Source organism: Erigeron canadensis, chromosome 3, assembly GCF_010389155.1.
Source record: "Erigeron canadensis isolate Cc75 chromosome 3, C_canadensis_v1, whole genome shotgun sequence".
NCBI classification, from domain to species: Eukaryota; Viridiplantae; Streptophyta; class Magnoliopsida; order Asterales; family Asteraceae; genus Erigeron; species Erigeron canadensis.
The window spans coordinates 39,498,705-39,521,306 of record NC_057763.1 but is presented as its reverse complement, the minus strand read 5'-3'; the positions used below and the strand labels follow the sequence as shown (position 1 = coordinate 39,521,306).

The window sequence follows — 22,602 nt, the reverse complement described above, 5'->3', positions numbered from 1 at the left end:
AAAATTTGGATTTTGTCATATATTTTTATATTTTTTTTAATCGATTTTTAAATTTTTTTTTATAGCTTTTTAACATTTTGATCCCTTTTATTTATTTTTTTCACGAATTTTTTAATTTTGTCCCTTTTGTATTTTTTTTTTCTCGTACCGCCTCTGGTGGTGAGTAGACCTTAGTAACGTTATATTCATCTAAAAGATGAAGAGCAAACCTTTTAGGCATTGACAAGAGTTAAACCGACATGTGCACATTCGCATGATCGATGTTAGTTATTTATTTGTACATCATATGGGTATTAATAGTACTAGTTATAAAACATACGTTAACAAATTAGTAATATGATAACATGTGATGTGTCATGTGTATTAATCCACAAAATTGAGAAATAATAGATAAGAAAAAGGGTTCATCATTTAAATGATAGAAAGATGTATTTATATATTGTTTGTAAGCCTTAGATTTTCTCATATATAAATTACAACATGAAGCACATGGATGGTAGTGACTTGTGTTTCCCAGCTTTATGGCCACATGGATCACATATAAAACCACAAAAAAACGAATGAATTTTCATTATCCTACTCAGTTCATGCATTATTAATGCTTTATACAACGTGTGTGATACAACAAATGTCTATTCATTATTATGTTCATCCATTATGAGAGCATATTAACGAAGGTATTATATATAATAAAGCTATTAAGACATAAATTCATTCCCGAGAGATGAGTTAGAGAGCACAACATACGCAACTTTTGGAGTATGTACAAGTTTAAATATATCTAAATTTATACTCATTAAGAATCCTTTTATATATATACTAATAAAATATGAATACTTATATATAAAAAACACATATAATCTTTTTATTATCTAAATCATGAAGTTGTGAAATCCATATGTAGGAGTAGGTTTTGCAACCTAGCTAGCTCTTTACTCAGATTTGCTTTTCAAAAGTACTATACTTGCGATGACACCGATCGCCAACAAAGCTATGTCGTAATGTCCGATGCCTTTTAGCTTAAAGCGTTATTCCTCAAGGCTGGAAAATATGTTGTCACATTCTACATTTTCCCGTTCTTCAATAAGTGTTCTTATCCATTGTCCAATATATGATTTGATGTGTGCAACTTAATAAGTTTTATAAATCAAATGTTAATTAATTAATGTCATTATAATGATAATAACTACAACTATAATAGACTAGTAAAAGTTCAGATTCGAAATACCAAAGAAACGTATGATAAGAATAAATTTTGACATTTTCATAGCAAAAAACAAACATTGTATGAGAGTTACATGCCTTTGATTATGCTTACTCAAGTTTCAAATAGATCTTTCCGAATATTGGTGATAAACTTGTGATTTACGGATAGTAAATGGATACTTCAAATAATCAAAGGAGTGATTCACTCGATCTCTTATTAATGGCTGCCATGTCAAGCTATTCAACCTTAATTAGTTCAAACTTGTTCAAGTTTATCGCAGTTCCAACTTGAATTTCTTCACTAATATGAGCTTGAAAAGAATAAAAAATCTAATTCAAACTATAAGAAATGATCGGGTTGATCTCATCAAACGTTTTACATTTTGAATAAGTTCTATTTGTCACACACCACAATACCCACGAACTTTTACACACCATTATGTCAAGATTTAGCCACAATTTACTGGGAAATTTCATAATTTTTTGGAAGTCTCGAACAACACTTACCCACAAATTTGAAACAATCACCCACTAAGATATGTTGTGTGTAAAATTACCAACAGATAGAATTATTCGTGGGTAGAAATTAGCCTCAAAGGTTTTGCCCACGTACATACATTCGTGGTTAATCTAGTGGGTATTTTTCATTATGCAGGAATTTTGGTCATTTACACACGAATTTGGTTCGTGGGTAACCCGATGTTTTCTTGTAGTTATAAATCTCAATTAATTCCCAGCTTTTCTTACAAGGAGAAACTCAATAAAAATTAAGAAAATAAATGAAAAAAAGATATACATGTTAAAAGATGAATATGTTTTCGAGTTGAAAGATTGATAGAGGAAGAATGATGTGACATCGTGTGGCAACATGCCAGAATGGTATGACTGATTGGCGGTCTAGGATAAAAGAAGTCGTATATCCTTTGTTCTAAGATTCAGATACATTGTAAAATCAAAAGAAAGATATGATAATGAGTGAAGTAATTAACATATAAACGTTTCATAAAAAAAATTACCATTTGTCTTCTCGAATTGATGATTGAATCATTGATCCCTAATCCCTCCCTATCTTAAAACAAGATTGGGCCTTGAAGAAAATGGGTATATATAAGGAAGAATTTTACTGGGCCAAAGATGTTTTTATTGAAACGAAGTTTTGTTGGACCTACTTTTTGAAGATATATATTATCGGTAGGCCATTACTCTCAAGTCCCAAGCCAAGTCAATGGACTAAGCATACTGAAATAACTCATTTATGATTTGAATATTTTTGTCATTATAATTTGGTAATTTGGTATGTATAAAGGTGTTTATATATGGCACGATCAATAGCTAAAATTCAATGGCATGATCATATCATCAGTCATGTGTCATAACAAATTTTTAGACATATATCTAAAGTTACCAATATGTCATATATAATTATATAAAAGGGTAATGGGGAAACCTAGTCCCGGTATCATAATTGGATACCCATCGACCCATCCCGTATGAGTCATATGATGCCGGTAAAATACCTCCACCCTATCCCCACATGATCTGGGCACCCCGAAAGATCGAACCCGCATATTTAAACTTCACATATGGGTCTAGACTTCATTGGTAACGGGTACCTTAAAGTAATTATTTTTTGTCCCCTGAGACCTTAAGGTCACCAAATACTTACCTTACCACTAGGCTAATTCCTTGTTGGTTATATAATTATATATCATTCCTCTTAACTTTAACCTTTTAAAAATCTTTATATTCAAATTCATTAATCTTTTCATAAGCTTTTTACATTAAATATAAAATTAAACAATATGATTACTTCCTAAAACTCCAAATATATTAGAATTTCCCGCCTTTGCTTAAAGGGGAGTGATATATCTACAATATATTTTGGCTATCTAAAACAAATATACATATTATACTGCACAGTGTACAACTGTATAAAACATGCATTGTTATAGATGGTCAAATAATGTTGTAAATTTATCATCCCTCTGGCTTAAAAGGTCATCCAGTAGCAGGCTCTCTTCTAGTGATATTTTGGTTGTGTTTAGTTACATTTTTTTTTCTTTTAATTTTATATCATTTTTTAAGGAAGTGAAAGATTGAAGACTTTGAAAATGCATTTTAGAAAACGCATAAAGTTCTTCATTTTTTAGGTGGAAAATATTTAGAAACTCTAAAAATGAGTTTTCTAATGTATGGTTGTATCATTCACGGGCAAAAAGATGGGCCATGTAAAAGGCCCGAAATAAAACTTCTCTAAATATAAGGCTGATGTATTAATTGGAACTGGAAATGAAAAAAACATATGCTCTGAGCCTCCGATGTCATATTAACACTGGTTACACACGCACACTACACAAAGCCGAAAGCTTTTTTATTTCGTGATTGAATGATTTTAGAGTTACACTTTTAGCTTACACAAATACAACCTAATTGAAAATAATAAATCCTTACATCATCTACTTTTTTTACGAATACTTATTTCACATTTTATACATTACAAATCCTATGTAATAATGGTGTATGGAACATTATTCTTGTGGTTAACACTCTCGACTTTTCCCTACTTCCATTTTGGAACCAATCACTTTTAACATCTTTGCAATTTGGGATCCCTGTATTTTTACAAAGACATATCAGACTTATCATTGTGCTCTACGACTGCCCCGATTTGCGAAGTTTGGTTTGCTTTCTTCAACAATGCAAGCGAAATACTAACTTGATGAGATATCCCTTTCACCGTGTTATGAAATTCTTGGCCTACTTCCTGTTATTTTGTGCATATAAACACATAAATAAATTAAAGAAATAATCATACAGTCTAACCTTTATAAATTAATAGTGTTGGGACCTATATATTTTATTAATTTAACGAGTTATTAATTAATTTATTTTTAAAAAATTTTAACGAGTTATTAATTTATCGGGTGTTAATTTATAATAATTCTTTTAAGTTAGGTGTCGACAAATTATTAATTTTATTGAGTTATTAATTTATCGAGTATTAATACGTAGTATTATTAGTAAAATCGTACACATCCATCACGTATCTATGGTTAAATACTAAATAGGCACGTTAGATATAATACATACAATAGAAATGATAATCGATACATACTAACGGAAAAAAAAAATAATAAATAAATAATCGATTTTGTAAAGTTAATTTTAACCTGAGATGTGCTGCCTTCGAATCCATCTAGACAAGTGTCTAAATTTGTCATAGCAGAACTTAGCAATGTTTGGACATCATCAAATTTTCTAGCATTCGATAAGTATGAGACAACATTTTTAAGTTGGGAGATGGTTTCAAGAAATAAAGCATGACAATCCTCAAGTGCCCGACTCTCAAGATGACGATTTACAACATTGTTATCGATAGATTGGACTTGAGAGATTGTTTCATTTACCGCAGCGGAGATAATTTCGGGTAATGATTTAGAGGAGATATCTGGTGAAATACGTGTTAATGTGGAGACACAAAGGTCTTGGTAGAGTGCACCATCACAATAATGCAAAACTGCGGTTTGAGTTGGTAGGATTTTTGGAGTGTGTAAATGTGAAGTGAGTTGTTTTGTAACTGATGAAAGTGTAGGGTAGTAATTTGTAGATGGGAAGCAAGATAAAACAGAAAAGGTAACTATAAAAAGGGCTGAAAGTGGCATAATCAGAAATAGGAAACGACCGTTTTTGGTGGTTTTGGAAGTGAGATCGGTGTCCATTTTGACTTCCGGTGGGCGCAAATCGTAAATGATAAAAACGAGGTTGGATCTAGAAGTGATATATAGAGGTGGTTATGGCCTACATAAGATAATGTATCTCCTTGTATCCATTCATTATTAAATCCAAACACGTGCATATTTCATGTCAAATGTTCACCAACCACCTTAAATCTAAGGGTTGTGAATGCGTTGACAACTCGATAAAAACATCATTAACAATTCTTTAACGAAAAAATATGAACTAAAAGATATATTTTGTTTAGTTCAAAAAAACCTATATGAAGTTATGAACATAGTTTTTATTCGTTTATTTATGTTTGGATCTGGGGTGAATGATTTAAAGCTTAATCTTTCATCTCCTTCTTGGGTTGGGTGGAGCCGAGGTCATGTTTGAATACAAAGTCTTGCCTTGAAAAGAAAAAATAATATGAAGTTCACTATATTTGTGGCGTCATCAGTTATTAGTCGTGAGTCCATGAATGAGAATCAGGCACCGAGCCTTGGTCCATTGGGCTACTGTAAGTGGAATGAAAAAGACAAGCCCAATTTTTGTATAAATTTTAAAGTTTAAGTTAAATTCATGAATGCTATGTAATGATCAATGAAAACTATTTACATACTAATACAAACTGACACGACATATGATTTGAATCAATGATATTAAAATGTGTTTTTTCTCTCCTTGATTTTAAATGATAAATTATGAGTTTGTAAAAATTGTTTTTAATTTGTTTGTTACTCTACCATCTAATAAATCGTTCATCCATTGTCCCTCAACTCAAGTACAAACCACTGAAACTAGTTTCATAATATGATCATGGATTCATGATCAAATTTCAAATCTATAATTTGTTGTATATTATAGACGAATGTTCAGGTACATTATAAGAAAAACTACCGATCTGGTCATCTAGGCCTGAATATATTTTGAAGAGATAGAAAACATGATAGCAGCCAAGAGTGGATTCTTATTCCTTTTATTTAACCACTAAAATGAATTGATATGTTAGAATTCATAAACTTCTTGTGTTTTAGCAATTCTACAACAATAAATTATTACCACGATACAAAGCGAATACAAATGTTTTCACCTATCCAGTATACTATTGAAAGTCAACACAACAACGAAAAACTTTTAGCCTAATTAAACAATATTCCCATAATTTTCAAACAACCACCAATTAACAAATCATCACTTCAAAACCGTTAAGTTCTGTTGAAGATCGAGATAATAAGGAACATTAGTACTGTTCAACCATTCGATGCCTTGAATGAAATTCGCGACAGTAAACTGACTCGCCTCTGTATCATTCAAAACCGGCTTGTATCCAGGCCATGTGACCCTAGCACTCGTATTTGAACCGGGTCCTCTATTCTTATACTCACCATAGTATAACGTACTTAATGCAAAATCCCCATCCCATTCCAAATAACCGGCCGGGTCAATCAAGTCTCCTATATATGATCTCATAATAACTGTTCTTGAATACGTTTTCCATGGTCGTCCAAGGTACGATTTAAACATGGTTTGGTTAGGTATAAGTTCTGATCCAGCAGCTATTTTGCATTCTAGTATTGAAATACCTGTGTTTTGATTTGGGTCGTCTCTACCTTGAGCTGTGAAAATGTTCTTTTGGTTCGGGTCAGGTTGTCTGGCATAGAAATTTGATTTTTGGAACACAACGGCCGCGTTGCCAAAAATAAAATCTACAGTGCCATAAACGTCGCATTCACGGTAGAATTGTCTAAGAGTGTGAACGTAGAGGGTGTCTTGGTAGGCTACGAAGCTACATTGGTAGAATACTGAGAAATCAGACCCGCTACGTAATGCAACTGCTTGATGCTTGCTTGGTCCCGCATAGTTTTCGAAGGTGATACCTTTTGCCATGAAGTTTGCACCCGCGACAACTGCAAAATGTACACACACACTCTTATATTAGATGCCTATTTACATTATTAGTTACCTTTTAGTCGTTGAGTGACAATTTTTGAATCGACATTCAAAAAACACCCGGCCTCTACGATTTAATATATGACGCCATTTGAATTGTCGTTTTACAAACTTTAGCTAAAAATTTAAATATTAGTTTGTGTTTTAAAGAATATTTAATCGTACGTAAGTGCACCTACATGATAGTGGACTCTTCGAAATAGAAAACAAAGACACCGACAAATAATGTTTCAATAGTACAAATTGCATTGCGATTTCCGTGACCTACGGCCCAACTATCTGCCATTTTCTGTGAATTAATCCATTATTTTTTTAAGCCTAAACAAGTATAATCTTATTTGTCAGTCACAGCGTTGGATTCACTTGCTTTTTCTTACCTTTAACTTTTATTGGCCTCGTCATTCACGTAGATTCGGTTTCTCAAATATCCCATTATTATATAGTGATGTTTTTTAATCTAGTCTATATAATTATATATAGATTCATAAGATATAATATTGTTACTATATCTTATTTATATTAGTCTTAACACTAAACAATTAAACATGACACATGCTTATAGGTTCATAGCTATAGTTTTATATATATTTTATTATGGACTAAGATATTATGCAATAGATAAATCGTATTGATTAACTTCTTCATCAAATCTGTGTCACAGTTATTAAATGCCAACCACAAAGGGTTAACCTAATAATTACAAAAGAAAAAGGGTCAAAACATGGATGTGGGTTTACCTAGCTAGCTAGTTTCCAATTCTAACCCTTTTAGGATAGATGTAGTACTTCTGTTTTATTCGAAAACGGAAACAATAATAACATGCGATATCCATTTTGGTTTTCTTTCGTAACCACCCACCAAACTATATTGCCTTTCATCATCAAATATTCAAATGTTATCTAACCATTTAGAAAGGGAAAAAAAACAAACAAACAAATCCACCCCAAAACTTTCTAATTACCTTTTTAAATGTTTTCTCCTTATTTCTTTAGCAAACATATAAATTAATACTAATAATAGTAAAAATGGATGGGGTTGGACGGTTGATGCCTATTGGTAAAGTATTTTTATTTTAGATATATACTTGAGTGACAAACAAATCTTTACAAACAAAGTTTACAAACATGTGGAACAATGAAATTAGACAGATAGAGTTATATAAAGAAAGGGAAAATAACTCTATTGGTGGTTATGGATGTCACCTATGTTTATAAATTTTGTTGATAAAAGTTTGTTTGTTACTCTAACATTGCTATTTTATTTTTGGGTTTTGTTCCTTATATTTGCGGAATGGATTAAAAGAGGATTTTTGAAACACATTCATGGAAAAAATATATATACAAATAGTAATAGCAATAATGTGAGTGTAAGAGTATTAATGTAACAGTAGTACTTACTGACGGTGGCGGATCTGAAAGTAGTCCACCCATCCACAACGCTTCGATTCCCCTTAATCAAGGTTTTCCCGATGCCATCACCAACAAACATCAAATTCTTCTTCTTATTAATCACCTCCAAATACTCATAATACGCCCCTGCTTTGATATATATAACAAACCTTGTCGCACTAGCATTCGGTGCCGCATTTAAAGCTTCCCCAATCGTCGTATAATTCCCACTTCCATCTTTCGCAACCACCAAATCAAACTTACTCGTCTCGTTCGACATTATTTGTAACAACTTCCTATCCTTCTTTCTCAACCACTTTGGAAAACCATTTCCACCACTAGACATATCATCGAAATTATTATTGTCATTACTTGTGCCATTGATTTTTTTTAACAATGCAAGTGAATTACTAACTTGACGTGTAATTCCTTTCAACGCTTTTCGGAAATGACGACTTATTTTAACTTGTGATTTGCTACCTTCAAATCCTTCTAGACACGTGGCTTGATTTGTCATGGCTGCACTTAACATTGTTCTTAGATCATTGTATTTTTCGCTAGGCGATTTTGATAAATCTGTTACTACGGATTTAAGTTGCGAAACTGTCTCTAAAAACAACGTGTGACAATCTTCTAAGGCACGGACTTCTAGGATGGTGAGATGTGGTAATTTTCTACGAATGTTTGTGACATTAAAGTCAGTCGCTCTAACGTCGGATATCGTTTCATTAATAGTAGCAGATATGATATCCGGTAATGTTTTTGAAGCGAGATTCGGTACAATGCGAGTCAGTGTGGCTACGCATAATTCGTGGTACAGTGCACCCGCGCATTGTATTTGGGCGGTTTCAGTTTGGAGGTTTTTGTAGATGTGTAAATGATGAAGGGTTGGTTTTGTGAATAGTGAAAGTGAAGGGCGGTGTTTTGTAAATGTGAAGTATGAAGAAATGGAGAGTGTGAGTAGCAACAGAGTTGTGAAAGGGATGAGGAAAGTTATGAAACGACGGCGTTTAGAGGATGTGATTTGGGAAGTGATCATATTACTGGAATGCATTGTGATGGTAAACAACCTTAAATGGTGGTAGATGGGTGAATTGATGTAAATGCAAAAGTGAGACAAGGGGGTTGGGGATATATAGGGGGAGTTTGGCTTGGCTACAATGGATATTTAATACTCCATCCTGCTCCTTCATCGCTTTCAAATTCTAATAAGAAAAGGATAGTTGTGAGGACAATAGACGAAGACGCCAATGTCAGAATGTATTGGTGGCTCATTGGTAAGATCTTTGATCTTGGGGAAAATCACCAGGGTTCGAATCTCACCTCCTACATTTGTAGGAGTGAATTATTATGGGGGGGGGGGGGGGGTGTTTCGAGAGTCCTGGGTTTTCATCCCAGGCTTGCGTGGTTCGTGCACCGCATACTACCCAATTGGATGTCACTGTGGTGTCTCGAATGCCAACCACTAATTACTAAATAATAACTCGCTGTTCAAAAAAATAAGGACAATAGACGACATTGTATAAAAATTTGGTGTCAAACATATACGGAGTAGCTAATTAGAGTAAATCAACTTAATTAATCAACCTAACAATATAATTATGCCAAGTGTTATCATTAAAGGAGGAGATTGAGAAAGGAAATGAATGAAATCAAGGTTATGAAACTCGACCGATACAGCCGATATTACCGAGTCGGATCGTGTATCAGTCAGCTGGCGATACAAGTTTGCCATACTTGGTCTGAAAATCGATTGTATTGAAGTCAAACTTTTTTTTTTTAAATTATTTTAAAATTTTTATGAATTATGTTATTGTTTCTAGATAATTATGTTTAAGTTGAAAAACTATGTTATGTTATGTTTAAGTTTTAAGTTTTATATATAATATCAAAAACTATTATTTTATACATAAAAAACTCATTATTCACTCATCTGATTCCGATAAAAAAAAATTTTGACTCCCTCCTCGCCGATCTAATCCCGATGAGTCAAAAGATGAGTTAAAAAAAATAATAATAAATTTTATATGTCATATCTTTATAACTTTATGAAGAATTTTATGACATGATTTTTTAAAGATTAATCATTTTCCTAAGTTATATTACTTAATTAATGTATAAGACTTAAGATCAAGTTAGGAGAAGCACTTTCTTACAAATATCATTACTCTTGTAATAATAATACTATATCCAGGTGTTTTGATAAACTCTCTTCAGCTTAATATTTTTTGAAAGTATTTAGCTACTAAATTGAGTACTTGACAATTAGAGATGCTCCCATAGCGATTTAAAAACCACATTTCAAGGGAAAATAATTAAGAAACTTTGGATAATCTAATATATTTAATTGATGGTCCAAAAGAAGTGTCAATATCATGTAATCTTAATTTTAATTTAATTAATTTGGTATCAAATCAACCTGTTGATTAAATAAACTTATAATGAGTTTTGTGTTTTAACATACACATGCATATTTGATTGACGGTCCCAAAAAAGATGTTAATATCTTGTAAATTTGGGCTCTTAGCTTAACCTTTAAATTAGTTTCAAATCGACCGCGTAATTAAATAAACTTATTTGTAATTTTTGTGTTTTAACAGTAAGCTAATCAATTTAGGTTCAATCTGGATACTTTAAGTTAAACCCGGACAAATCTAGTTAATAATTGGTTTTAGATCAGAACAGCTTAAACCTTTAATAGTTGGTTTTTTAACCGGGACAATTTAAATCTTTAAATTTTAAAAATTCGTTTCAAAGACATAGATGAATACATTTTGTATAGATCCACCATTGATGTCGATGTTGAAATAGTTCACAAAATAATTAAGCCGTAAAAATGTTGGAATAGTTACCAAATATCATTGTATTTTATTAGCGTTACATTTTTCTATTAGAACAAATATTTAAGTAGAATACAATATAATATTAATATAATATTTATAAGTTCATACAATCATATTCCATAACCTCTATTGGATTTATATTTAAAAAAAAAGATAGAAAACTTGAGATAACTAAAGGAAGTAAGGCAAGAAAAAAACAATTGGAATATAGAAATACAAAAAGTTATGAAATCATATTCTTTTAGAAATTATGCTAACTAAGAGGGAGGGTTTGACACTTCATTCCTTTTTCTAAAAAGAAATTTTAAAAACAATTTTATTTTATTAATATAAAAAATACGTATACGGTAAACACATATATATTCCATGCATATATAGCCATAGCCATATTGGGGATATAGTCGGTATTAGCATAGATTATAAGAGATATTAAAAGGTTATTTAAATGATGTACGTACGTTTAATGGTGTTTATTATAGTAGGTAAAAAATATGGGATGTCATGAATATATGTGGGATGTCATCTATGTATAATGGAGAGTGATATATCTACATCAACTTTTAGTCATCTACAACAATCTCATATATTTTGCAGCACAATATACAACTGTTTAATGCATGGATTGTTGTGGATGGCTAAATTTAGTTGTAGATATATCACTTTCCATCTATAATATAACTAAAATGGAGGGTTGGGGGTACACTTGACACCCATAATCCCCCTCTTTAAACCTAATACTTTTTTCTCATTAATCATCTATTTTTCTAATATTATTTATTCTATATTTTATTCTATGGCCGACCTTTTAAAAAAAACTTTATTATTATTATTATTATTATTATTATTATTATTATTATTATTATTATTATTATTATTATTATTATTATTATTATTATTATTATTATTATTATTATTATAGGCAAAGAGGAAGGGTTATTTGATAACTCACAAATAAAAAAGAATGCGAGAACAATTTTGGACCACTCATTTTCTTATATTTTCTCTCTCTTCCATTGAATAAGAAAATTTACCCAAATCATTTAAAATGCTTTATCTCACAAACCGTAAATCGTTAGACGAAACAAAAGGCACGGGGTAGTCTTAAAATTTCGTCCTCTTTCATTAGAGATCCAATACGATATAATTTTGACGACTTTTTAATTTTCATTTTTTTCCCCATTGCGTTCATCCTACACATGTGTAAGATCATTGTTTTCACATGTAAATTAGTAAATGAACATATGTACACAACAATGAAGGTCAAAGGTGGAGCCCGTCAATCCATGGCAGAGCCATGGTAGCCAAGGACGGAGCCCGTCAGTCCATGGCGGAGGAATAGCGGCTAAGGGCGGAGCCCGTTAGGTAGATCACCCCTCAATGGTCACAACCTATGACCTATCACCCTATGACCTATCACCCTCTATGACCTATCACCCCCACTAGCTTTGGTTTATGAATATCCTTAAGGGCGAAGCCCGTTCCGAATCATAATTTTTGTTCAACCTACACATGTGTAAATTCAACCTACACATGTGTAAGTTCAACCTACACATGTGTAAGTTATGTGTAACTACCATAAAGAAAACGAAAATTAAAAAGTTGTTAAAAGTATATCGAATTGGATCTCTAATGAAAGAGGACGAAATTTTAAGACTACCCATGTTTTTTATTTTGTCTAACGATTTACGATTTGTGAGTTAGAACATTTTGAATAATTTGGGTGAATTTTATTATTTAATTGAAGAGAGAGAAAAAGGAAAAGAATGTGTGGTCCAGAATGGTTATTGAGTTTTTTTTTTAGGAGTTCTCAAAATAACTCACCCCTATAGGCAAAGGTTCAAATGAGAATAATTTGAATTGAAAGAACCATGAGAACATTTTAATTATGTAAACCAAATGCGACCTTATGTTCTACGAATCCTCTTCTGTGCTCAAAAGTAAATGTTTAACGAATCCTCTTCTGTTTACTTTATTAAATTCTTATATAAACTTTATAGATACAATTTATAATCTAAGTGATTTCTGATAAACCATACATATAACTTTTTATTGCGGCAAATTTAACTTTTGAGCTTATTACATTCAAGAACTGAACTACACATCCTACAGTAAGGTATAAATTCTTCTTCCTTAACTCTTCACTAATTATTTTTTCTTTTATCCAAAAAAAACCTTATATTGGCTCTCATATGTTAAAAATAGGATTTTTTTTTTTTAATCTTCTTCACATTAATTAGCGACGCTATTACAAACAAAGTAGTTTTGGTCTTTTTCTTCAATGTCATACAATCTAACTTTTGGTGGGGTGATAGGGTAGTGCTAGTTTAAAGTTTGCTGTTAAAAAAAAAAAATTTAAAAACTAAAGCTAAATTCATTAGGAAAGGATACACGGTATTCGGTAACATGATATATGAGTATATGACAAATTATTTGTAATTTTAATTATTTTGTAGAGTGGATATATTAAATATTTCACAATATTAATGCTTATTTTTCTTATATGCTTTCGTGTTTTTTTTTTCTTGATTGTAGTTATAATTTTTGTTACCACGTCAGACATAGTGACTATTCTTAAAGACATCCTATTACAGACCTGGTGGTAGAGAATATTACTTCCCAAACAATTGATCATTCTATTTGTTTATGCATAAATGAAATATAAATAAATATTATGTCACGCATTAATAACTAGTTAATCTATATATAATAAAAAGTTGAATGAGGGTGGTGTAAAAATCAGCGCATTGTTGACGCTTTATCTATGTATACTTAATAGGGTTAATTAGGGTACTTAATGGTTTTAGTTACTTTAGTAGGGTATATTTATGATTTTGTTTATGTATAATGTATTTTGCATTGCATTCATATAATAAAGTGATTAATTTTTTATTTAATTAGTTAATCTATATTTCACTTCCATTGATTACAAACCGATCAAACAAAAGCCTAATTGACAAACCCATTACCCAACCCCAAACAATATCCGTTAACCCATTACCCAACCCCAAACAATATCCGTCCACCTTATGTCCATTAACTTTGTCGTTCAGTGAAAACAAAAAAAATCCCGTTTTTTCCTCTTCCTTTCTTTACCTTATTTTAAAAAGAACAAAAACCTTTAATTTCTTCTTCCCTTGATCGATGTCCGATCCATATCCCAAGCGAAAGGTATTCTTTGTATCTGTTACTCCTTTTTTTTCATCTATATTTACTATCCCAATTGATTTGTTCATTTAATTGACGGGAATATGTGTGTGATGTTTGGGATTGCCATGGTTTAACATGGTGTAACCGTTCTATAACTAATAAGGGACTTTTCGGTATGTGTAAATTGAAGACTATAAAAAGGGTCGACTGGTGCTTATCCTGTTTGTATTTTTCACAAATTTAAAACTATCGTTTGATGGCTAAAAATATTCGCTATAAGGGTAAATAAACTGCTCCAACTAATCTGATGTTTCTTAATGAACTCCGTCCAGGCTGTGCAGCCACCGTTATTGTCATGGTTTGTAGGAAATTTGATGTCAACTATGTTAATGGCAGTTGCATCAGCACGGACTTTGTTGTCTCAGATAAGAAGGTAACCTCCCATTTATTGTTTGAATGTCATCTGCTGTCTGCGACAATATGTATCTTGACATTTTATCGACTTAATATACAGGGAAACTTCATGCACTGTGTCGCTAAGAAGAGAATATCTCATCTTTTTGTTGATAGACAGTGTTTATTGTTTGAGAGGTTTTGAGGTTCAAAGTAGGACTGAATGTATGCTGATGGAAGACAAGCCGTTTATTATCAATTTGGACGGTGAAACGGTTGTAACCAAAGTTAATGAAAATGAAGAGGTTACGGGTTTCATGCGTTATCCCTTCAAACTAATCAAGCTTGAGGACCTGAAACCGACCAATAATCAGTATTTTGTTGGTCAGTCTTTTGTCTTCGGATTCTGCATACTCGATTTTTTTAATTCAGTATACTAAATTTGATATGGTTTTGTGTATTACTTACATTGTTGGCTGTTGTTTTGCCGTGAATACGCAGTAGATGTTGTTGGTTACGTGACCTCTATAGGTGAACAGACTGTCAAATCAAATGGAGCCCGCACGGTTGAGTTCAGCCTTTGCAATGAGCGGTAATAAAAACATCCTTTTATGTTGTTTATGTGGTAAAATTATGTTATATACATGGTGGCTGAATTAATCTCGGACCATTTGTTTTTTTTTTTTTGTGGTAACCGGGGGGTACGAGTGACGCTTGGGGGGTACTGCGATGCTCGATAAGGAGGCAACCCTGTCTATTTATTGTGTTATTCTGACCTCTATGACTGTCAAGTCGTACATGAGTATGCGTTTGATGTGTTTGTATTGTTTTATTTACTTTTTATATACACATTGGTTGTTATTGATATCACTTTCCCATGTATTGACCAGACAACCTTTGCCTATCGAGCTCTTCTTCTACTTTGTTGATTGACAGACATGCCTGCCTTGAGGGCATTCAAATCTTCGCTTAGGTTGTTTCTGTTTTATATAATAAACGTGTTTTATTATAGTTTTAATAGAATCCTGTTGATAAGTAATCTGTTTTATGTTCAAGTACTGTGCATGTGGATGACTATGTGGAACCAATTACTGAAGAGGCCCGGGTTGTGGACACTTTAAGTGAGCTGTTGGATGGTTCTCGCAACGGGAAGGGGAAAAAAAGGTTATATAAATCATTTGATTGGACCGCACATCTGTGTATTTGTACTTACTATGGACCATTTGTCACTGCGTGGTGTTAGCATATTGTTACTTTTAAAAACATTGTTGAGATCCCTAATGTCAGGACCAAGAACAGCTGGTACCTGTTCACGTGCACCGGTGGCAAGTGCCGTAAGGGTCTGGAGCGCGCTTCTGGGTTTTTTAAGTGCAAGGGATGTAAAGAGAAGGTAGATTATCCGCGTATAAGGTATATAGTCTTTCATATGAGTATTTAGAGAAAAATAGGCTGCTACGTGTGTGACACATGTCGTTTACTTCCACGATTTTGCATGTTAAATTGTATACTAAAGAGTAAAGTAAAATGTAAGTATGTTAAAGAGTAAAGACACTTTCATGTTGCTCATGTGTCTCAAGAGGTGGGGTTCTAAGAAAAATGGCTAAAAGGATGCAAAAGAAAAATGAAACAGTTATATTGCTTAATCTTGAAAGGCAATTTATTGAACGTGATGGTGAAGTTCATGTTGCTGATCTCTTCAGGTATTCTGCTGCTGGATCGTGCATAAGAATTTGCTGATGAAATTGCTCAAGTTATGAATGCAACTGGAAAAGGCGAGATGCTCTACCACGTGTAAGTGGACCCTTTCGATGAAGTCCGTGAAGGATCTGTCGATATGTAAATAGTCAATGTGTCAAGCGAATGTTGCAGACTGATAAGGGTAATCAATGATTTCTTTTCTCTCCAATGTGCTTTAATATCTTGATCAATGTTTTTACTGCTTCTTTAAGCTGTTCGTGCTGTTGTTTTTAGTATTGTTTTTGTGCTGATTTAAGCGGTTTAACAACTTATACTGCTATTATTAAAAGTTGGTTCATTGTAGATTTAGGGCTGCTGATTTGAGGCCATTTAGTCGAGATTTTAGTGTTGCTGTGTAACAACCCCAGAGCTGCTGATTTGAGGCCATTTAGGTGAGCTTTTGCATTCTAAATCTGCTATTTTGGTCTTTGTATGTGGATGTAATGATGTTCCGGTGAGGCTATTTTAATATGAGGCTGTTTCGTTGTTTTTTAAGGTATAATTTTTTTGCCCCACTATGTGTGTAATTGTATATCTCCTACTATGTATACATTTCTGATATATACAAATGTTTAATAAAATGTCTATACATGTGAACAACTTGAGCGAAGTAATTGAGAGCTTAATATGGATGCTCATATGCAAAGGTTTAGATGAAAGTGCAGATTATGCAGTTGGACATGAAGTATTTGACAGATTGGCAGATGAAAGGTAGTGGAGTGAAACATAATTCAAGTTTTTTAGATAATGATGACGACTAATGTATAGACATCTGTATGTGTCGATACTTCATATAGGACAATAAAACCACCGTTACCCATTCCGATGTAAATGTAAGGAAACTGGTTGTGATCAAACGAGGTACAGTATATCATTTATCGGTTACAACCTTTTAGCATTCTCATTCCTCTTTTATCAAATTGAATTTACAAATTGTATACCATAACTTTTCTTATAATCTCAAAATAAGACACAATTTTAAGAAAAATTGAACTTCAACCCTTGACTCATCATTATGCCCTTATTTGACCCTTACACTTATTGTATAATGCTATAAACTATCTCAACCTTTTCACGCAATCTTAAAAACGTACAAAACAACCCGTGAAGCTCGGCCGTGCAACGCACAGGCCTTCACTCTAGTTACAAATAAAATGTTACAAACTTCAATAAAACATGGGGAAAAACATGAAAGAGAACAAAAATAATTAATTTAATTGATCTACTTCATATGACAAATAAGTTTGCAAATATTTATTTATAATTTGTTTGTTACTCTAGTATTTTTCATACAAGTTTGAGATTGTCTATTCCAAGTTCGAAGATATAGTAGTTTTCAAAAACTTGAGTCAAACTCAAACTATTGTTTTACTAGTTCGAGAGCTCGACTCGTAAAAAAATAGTTTTGAGTTCGACTCAAGTTTTTCGATAAAAACACTTGAATAGACCAACTCAAACTTCTATATATAGCTTTATAAAAAGTCTGACTCATTTACAATGAGAAGTAAACAATCGAAAACATTTACTCCAATATTATTACTACTCATAATTTGTAAATACGTTGAGTATATTGGGAATTCTTTGCCAATGAGGTGAGGCATGTGGGTTTTTTTTAGCATTTAGCTAGTTTCCTTCAGAACAATAGTGTGACTTTCACCGCCAGTCATGCCCTCAGATTGACTGTGCTGGTGACGTTATTGATCTCTACAGGACGATGAAGAGGCATGCCGCTGAGTCCAATCACCACTGCTGTTAAAAAAAAATAAGTGTATGCTATATATAGTCTTAATTCGGATTAGGGTTGCTAGCTTGAAAGAAAAAATTCTTGTACGGGACTAAAGGGTTCGTGGACATTTACCATTTTCTTTTTAGTAATTCCATAATTACAAACCTTTAACAAACAAATTTTTACAAACATAGCTTCCACCAATTAAATCATCTCCATATATTATCTTTCTTCGTTCTATCTTTTTTCTTTTAAGTGTTAATTCGGATAGACTCAATCAAACTAAAGACGGAACTTGCAAAATGCCCAAATCTAACATGGCTATATTATAAACTCCATATGATTGTTTTTGATGTCCCTTATTCAGTTATTCTAAGAAAAAGAAAAACATTGACACGGTTTTAAACACAATTTTGCTTACGCTCTTGGTGTTTAATTTTGCAAGCATGGAACATTGAAATCTTTGACTAACAACGATTTCTATTTCTTGGCAAATATGTCCACATTATGCAATAATTTGTCATCTTAAAACATATAATGATTTACAACAACAATGAATATTCAATCCTGTGTTATAAGCGGAGTACGAAGATGACAAAGATATGATATAGACAACAGACATACCAATACAATGGTATAAGGCACTGAATACTAAGTAGTACGAGTACTTCATATAATGTATTTAGAAATTTGTCACAAATTCATTAAGAGCCTTTCCATACAAGAAATTAATTTTTTTAAGACTGGGTCATGCAGAATTAATGAAGACACGTTGCGTTTGGGCTGATCAGCTAGGGAGGTTAGACCTGGTCCGCTTCGATTGTTTTTATTGCTAAGAATATATATTGTCTAGTTGCCATGATTCCATCAAAATTTATAATATAAAAAAAAATAAATTTAAAGATTTCTGAGACACCAAAATTTAATAGGGTCAGTCTGTACATTTTGGGTACTCGTATTATTTTTTATTTACTAAAACGGTAACGTAATAAAACTAATAAAGTATACTCAATTTCAAAACACAAGAACAAGGAAGATAGTAAGGGTCTTCATGGGAAGCTTGGATCTCGGGTCTCGAAACAACTCTCGACCCGGAAAATACGATATTCATTTTATAAACCTTATAGGTATACTTTAATTCTAAAAGTATACATGACGAGTGATATTACATCTTAAGAAAACATATATATATATATATATATACTTTTTGCGTATCAAGTAGCCTTTTAGAGTTGTGATTATCAAAATCCTATATTCCATTCAGAATTAGTAATTTATATAGAAATAAAAAGCAAACGGGCAACAAGCTACGTCGCCACTTCTTTTTGTATAACAAAACTAAGATGTTTAAAAACTACATTCATAGATCATGACGTCATAACATTACTATGCATGACCCGTTTGATCGATACGCTTTATTTTTAAAAGTTAATTACACCATATTTCATAAAATTTTAAAATTTCGATACGCTGTCTATACAAATGTTCATGCATATCTTATGTTATGCAAATTAACTTGCATCAATTGTCACGATTTTGTTTATCGTTCCAGTGAGTAAGATTATTTTATTCTAGTGGCCGTGATATGGGTGAACTCATTAATGTTCGTACATTGACTTGACTTAGTCAATAGGCCAATAGCAAGATTAATGAATGTAAAAGTCCAATAGTTAATTACTTATGAACCACTTGTAAAAACACATCTAGATTCATGTTTATTGTTAGAAGATTGGCACTCGTTGTAGTAGACAAACTAGATTTTAGACCCGTGTCCGACACTGGACACGGGGTTTACGATATTATCAATATTAGATCTTCATACATTTAATTCATAAAAACTTATAATTTGAAAGATATACGGTTCTAAGTGATATATTTTGCAAGTTGTAGTACAATAACCACATGTTCGTCACAGTCATTATTAGCTGATACACATTGATGATATGTTTGTAATAGACATTCCACATGACACATGCTATCATAATTTCTCTATTATATAATTTTTTGAAACCAATTGTACTCGTAATGTGATATTATTATGAAAGATTATTATTAATTAAAATATAAACATACTTGTGATCCCGTATTTGACATTCAAGTATACGTGTTTGATCATGATACGACCCATAACATGAGTATGTTTATTTTCAACCACTGTCCAATGATAATTAGATAACAATTATGATTGTTTTCATATTGTTTGATAACAATTAGGACTTTTGATTTGAGTGGTAATTGTAACTTTAAAAAATTAAATAAAAATACTTTTTGTAACGTTTTTAAAAAATTTTAAAAAAACTTCTCAAATTGATGGCTAAAAATAAATATAATTTAAGTATTGAGGGTTAAAAAGTGTAAATTATTGATGGAAAACAAAAAAAGTATAAATTAATGAGACTTTTTCTACAAATTAATATAAATACCAATATAATATATTTGGATAATGATTGTTAGGATTTCTAATTTATAGTTAATCTAAATAATGACATAAGCGAGAGTCAATTTGATACAATTGAGCGATTTGATTGGTTAATAAGTCATTAGTTCAACTGTCTTATAGTATATATTAAGATAAAAATTAAAATTAAAATTAAAATTGTACAATTACTACTAAAATCTTAATATATTTACAATAAATTTAATTTATTTTTATATAATTAATTTTATATATATGATAGACCATATTATTGGATATATATTAGCTATTATTTTATCGGATATATATAAGCTATTATTATTTATTTATTATATTAAAACTGTTAGGTAAAAAGTGTAAATTTGTGATGGAAAACAAAAAAGTGTAAATTAAAGTCAAAATTGAAAAAAAAGACAACTTTAAAAAATCAAGAGCTGTGATTGGTCGATAAGTTATTAGAGCAACTGTGCTTTAGTATAATAAAAGATGGATATATAATTAACCGTTTATAAAAGTATACTTTGAACGTGCGTGTCCGAGTGTATATTTTACAGAGTATATATAGTAACTAGGTTTTTTACCCGCACGATGTGCGGTTATTTAATTGAATTATCAAAGGTTTTAATATGATATTGATAATTAAAATTTGGTTTAGTTAGCATAATATTAATGTTAAATATGCTTGAATATTTTTATCAAAACTTAGATTTGTTAAAAAAAATATATTGAATATATAATTTAAAAAAAACGGATGGAATTAATGTTTCAAATAAATAATTGTAATTATAATGTTTGATTTGATATAATGTTTACCTAATTAATTCAAATCTATTTAAATTTAAATAAAAATATATATAAAAAAGTTTGGAGATGACACATAGGATAAATCCTAGGTGGCAATTTTTTAACATAACTTTAGATTTGAAGAAGGCTTGAAAAGGCTAGAATTCCCACTCTTTTAATATAGATATAGATATATAAGTAAATAGCTAGCAAACACACTCTCTCCGAGCTGAGCGTATAACTGAGTTGGTTAAAAAAGTTAAATCCGCATAAAACTTAAAATGTCGTACATTGTTCAAATATAAACTGCATAGGCCATAGAAGTGAGACAGGGTAACCTTTAGTTTGTCGTATTTTTGATGTGGATCGGATGCCAAAATCCAAATAGTGTATTATTAGCTAGGAGTATATTTTTTTTTTATTAAGTATGAACATGACAAATATTATTGATGATTGATGTGTATAAAAGAAAAAATGGCGTTTGTTACTTACTAGGACAAGGTTGTTGAAGCTTTACAACATGTTTTGTTTGACTTTGGAGGATGTTGCATATGGGTATGTTGGGCTTCCTCTATTTATTCATGTGTTATATCATATATATGTATACATATACATCTGATCACATGATATGTCATCAGTTTTCAAAGCAATGTGTATGAATACTTATTCACTTGATTATAATAGAAGATTCAAAGATATCAACATTTTGAAGAGCAATATATATTATATTTCAATTATGTCACAGTTACAAATTTTGAAAAGTACATGACATTATATGAATATTATGGATGCTTAAACAGATAACTATGGGTAAGACCTGTTCAGAATAATGTAAAGACTACTCGAAGTAGGATTCCCACGTAATAAGAGCTAGCACAAGGCGGAAGGAAAAAGTAATCGAAAACAAATGGCAAGTTGCAAACATACTAAAGAATGTGTATATGCTGATCGATAACTAATTAATAAGATAAGTTAAGACTTGTCCTTGTAGTAAGTTTCACTTAATGGTGCAAGCAAACCAAAAGTGGACACATGAACTTGTCGTGCACAAGAAGGTGACAAAACCAGATGGACGAAATATTGTGAAAACCATGCGCTATGACTGGTCCATCTTTAATCAAACTCAATCACTATATTTCTCGCTTAAGGTAAAGTTTCTGGTCCAATTATTGTGTACTGATTTTGTACACCAACAATTTCTGTCCATTTGAGACCATATCAATGAAAACAGAACAAGAGAAGCTGGTCACTTTATTCGATCTTGTATAATTGTCTGGTTATTTAGGAGGTTCA

General features: G+C 31.6%; 2 protein-coding genes across 2 annotated transcripts; both read right to left on the bottom strand.

Moving 5' to 3' along the window:
• Positions 1–3,556: 3,556 nt before the first annotated feature.
• Positions 3,557–4,969, bottom strand: LOC122592695 (pectinesterase inhibitor 6-like). The gene is made up of 2 exons (XM_043764985.1): positions 4,377–4,969; positions 3,557–3,970 (listed from the first exon to the last, which is right to left on the bottom strand). Exons 1-2 carry the CDS (start codon positions 4,923–4,925, stop codon positions 3,827–3,829), a joined length of 693 nt encoding a protein of 230 aa, XP_043620920.1. The 5' UTR covers positions 4,926–4,969; the 3' UTR covers positions 3,557–3,826.
• A 985-nt stretch (positions 4,970–5,954) lies between these two features.
• On the bottom strand, positions 5,955–9,388 carry LOC122594251 (pectinesterase-like). The gene is made up of 2 exons (XM_043766725.1): positions 8,274–9,388; positions 5,955–6,833 (listed from the first exon to the last, which is right to left on the bottom strand). Exons 1-2 carry the CDS (start codon positions 9,316–9,318, stop codon positions 6,118–6,120), a joined length of 1,761 nt encoding a protein of 586 aa, XP_043622660.1. The 5' UTR covers positions 9,319–9,388; the 3' UTR covers positions 5,955–6,117.
• Positions 9,389–22,602: the final 13,214 nt, after the last annotated feature.

Bases quoted from the DNA above. Each gene is read 5' to 3' on its own strand.
- LOC122592695 (XM_043764985.1), bottom strand. From the start codon at position 4,925: ATGGACACCGATCTCACTTCCAAAACCACCAAAAACGGTCGTTTCCTA. The intron at 3,971-4,376 runs GTTAAAATTAAC...ACAAAATAACAG, and splicing joins TCGAAGGCAGCACATCTCAG to GAAGTAGGCCAAGAATTTCA.
- LOC122594251 (XM_043766725.1), bottom strand. From the start codon at position 9,318: ATGCATTCCAGTAATATGATCACTTCCCAAATCACATCCTCTAAACGC. The intron at 6,834-8,273 runs GTAAGTACTACT...TACATTTTGCAG, and splicing joins TTTCAGATCCGCCACCGTCA to TTGTCGCGGGTGCAAACTTC.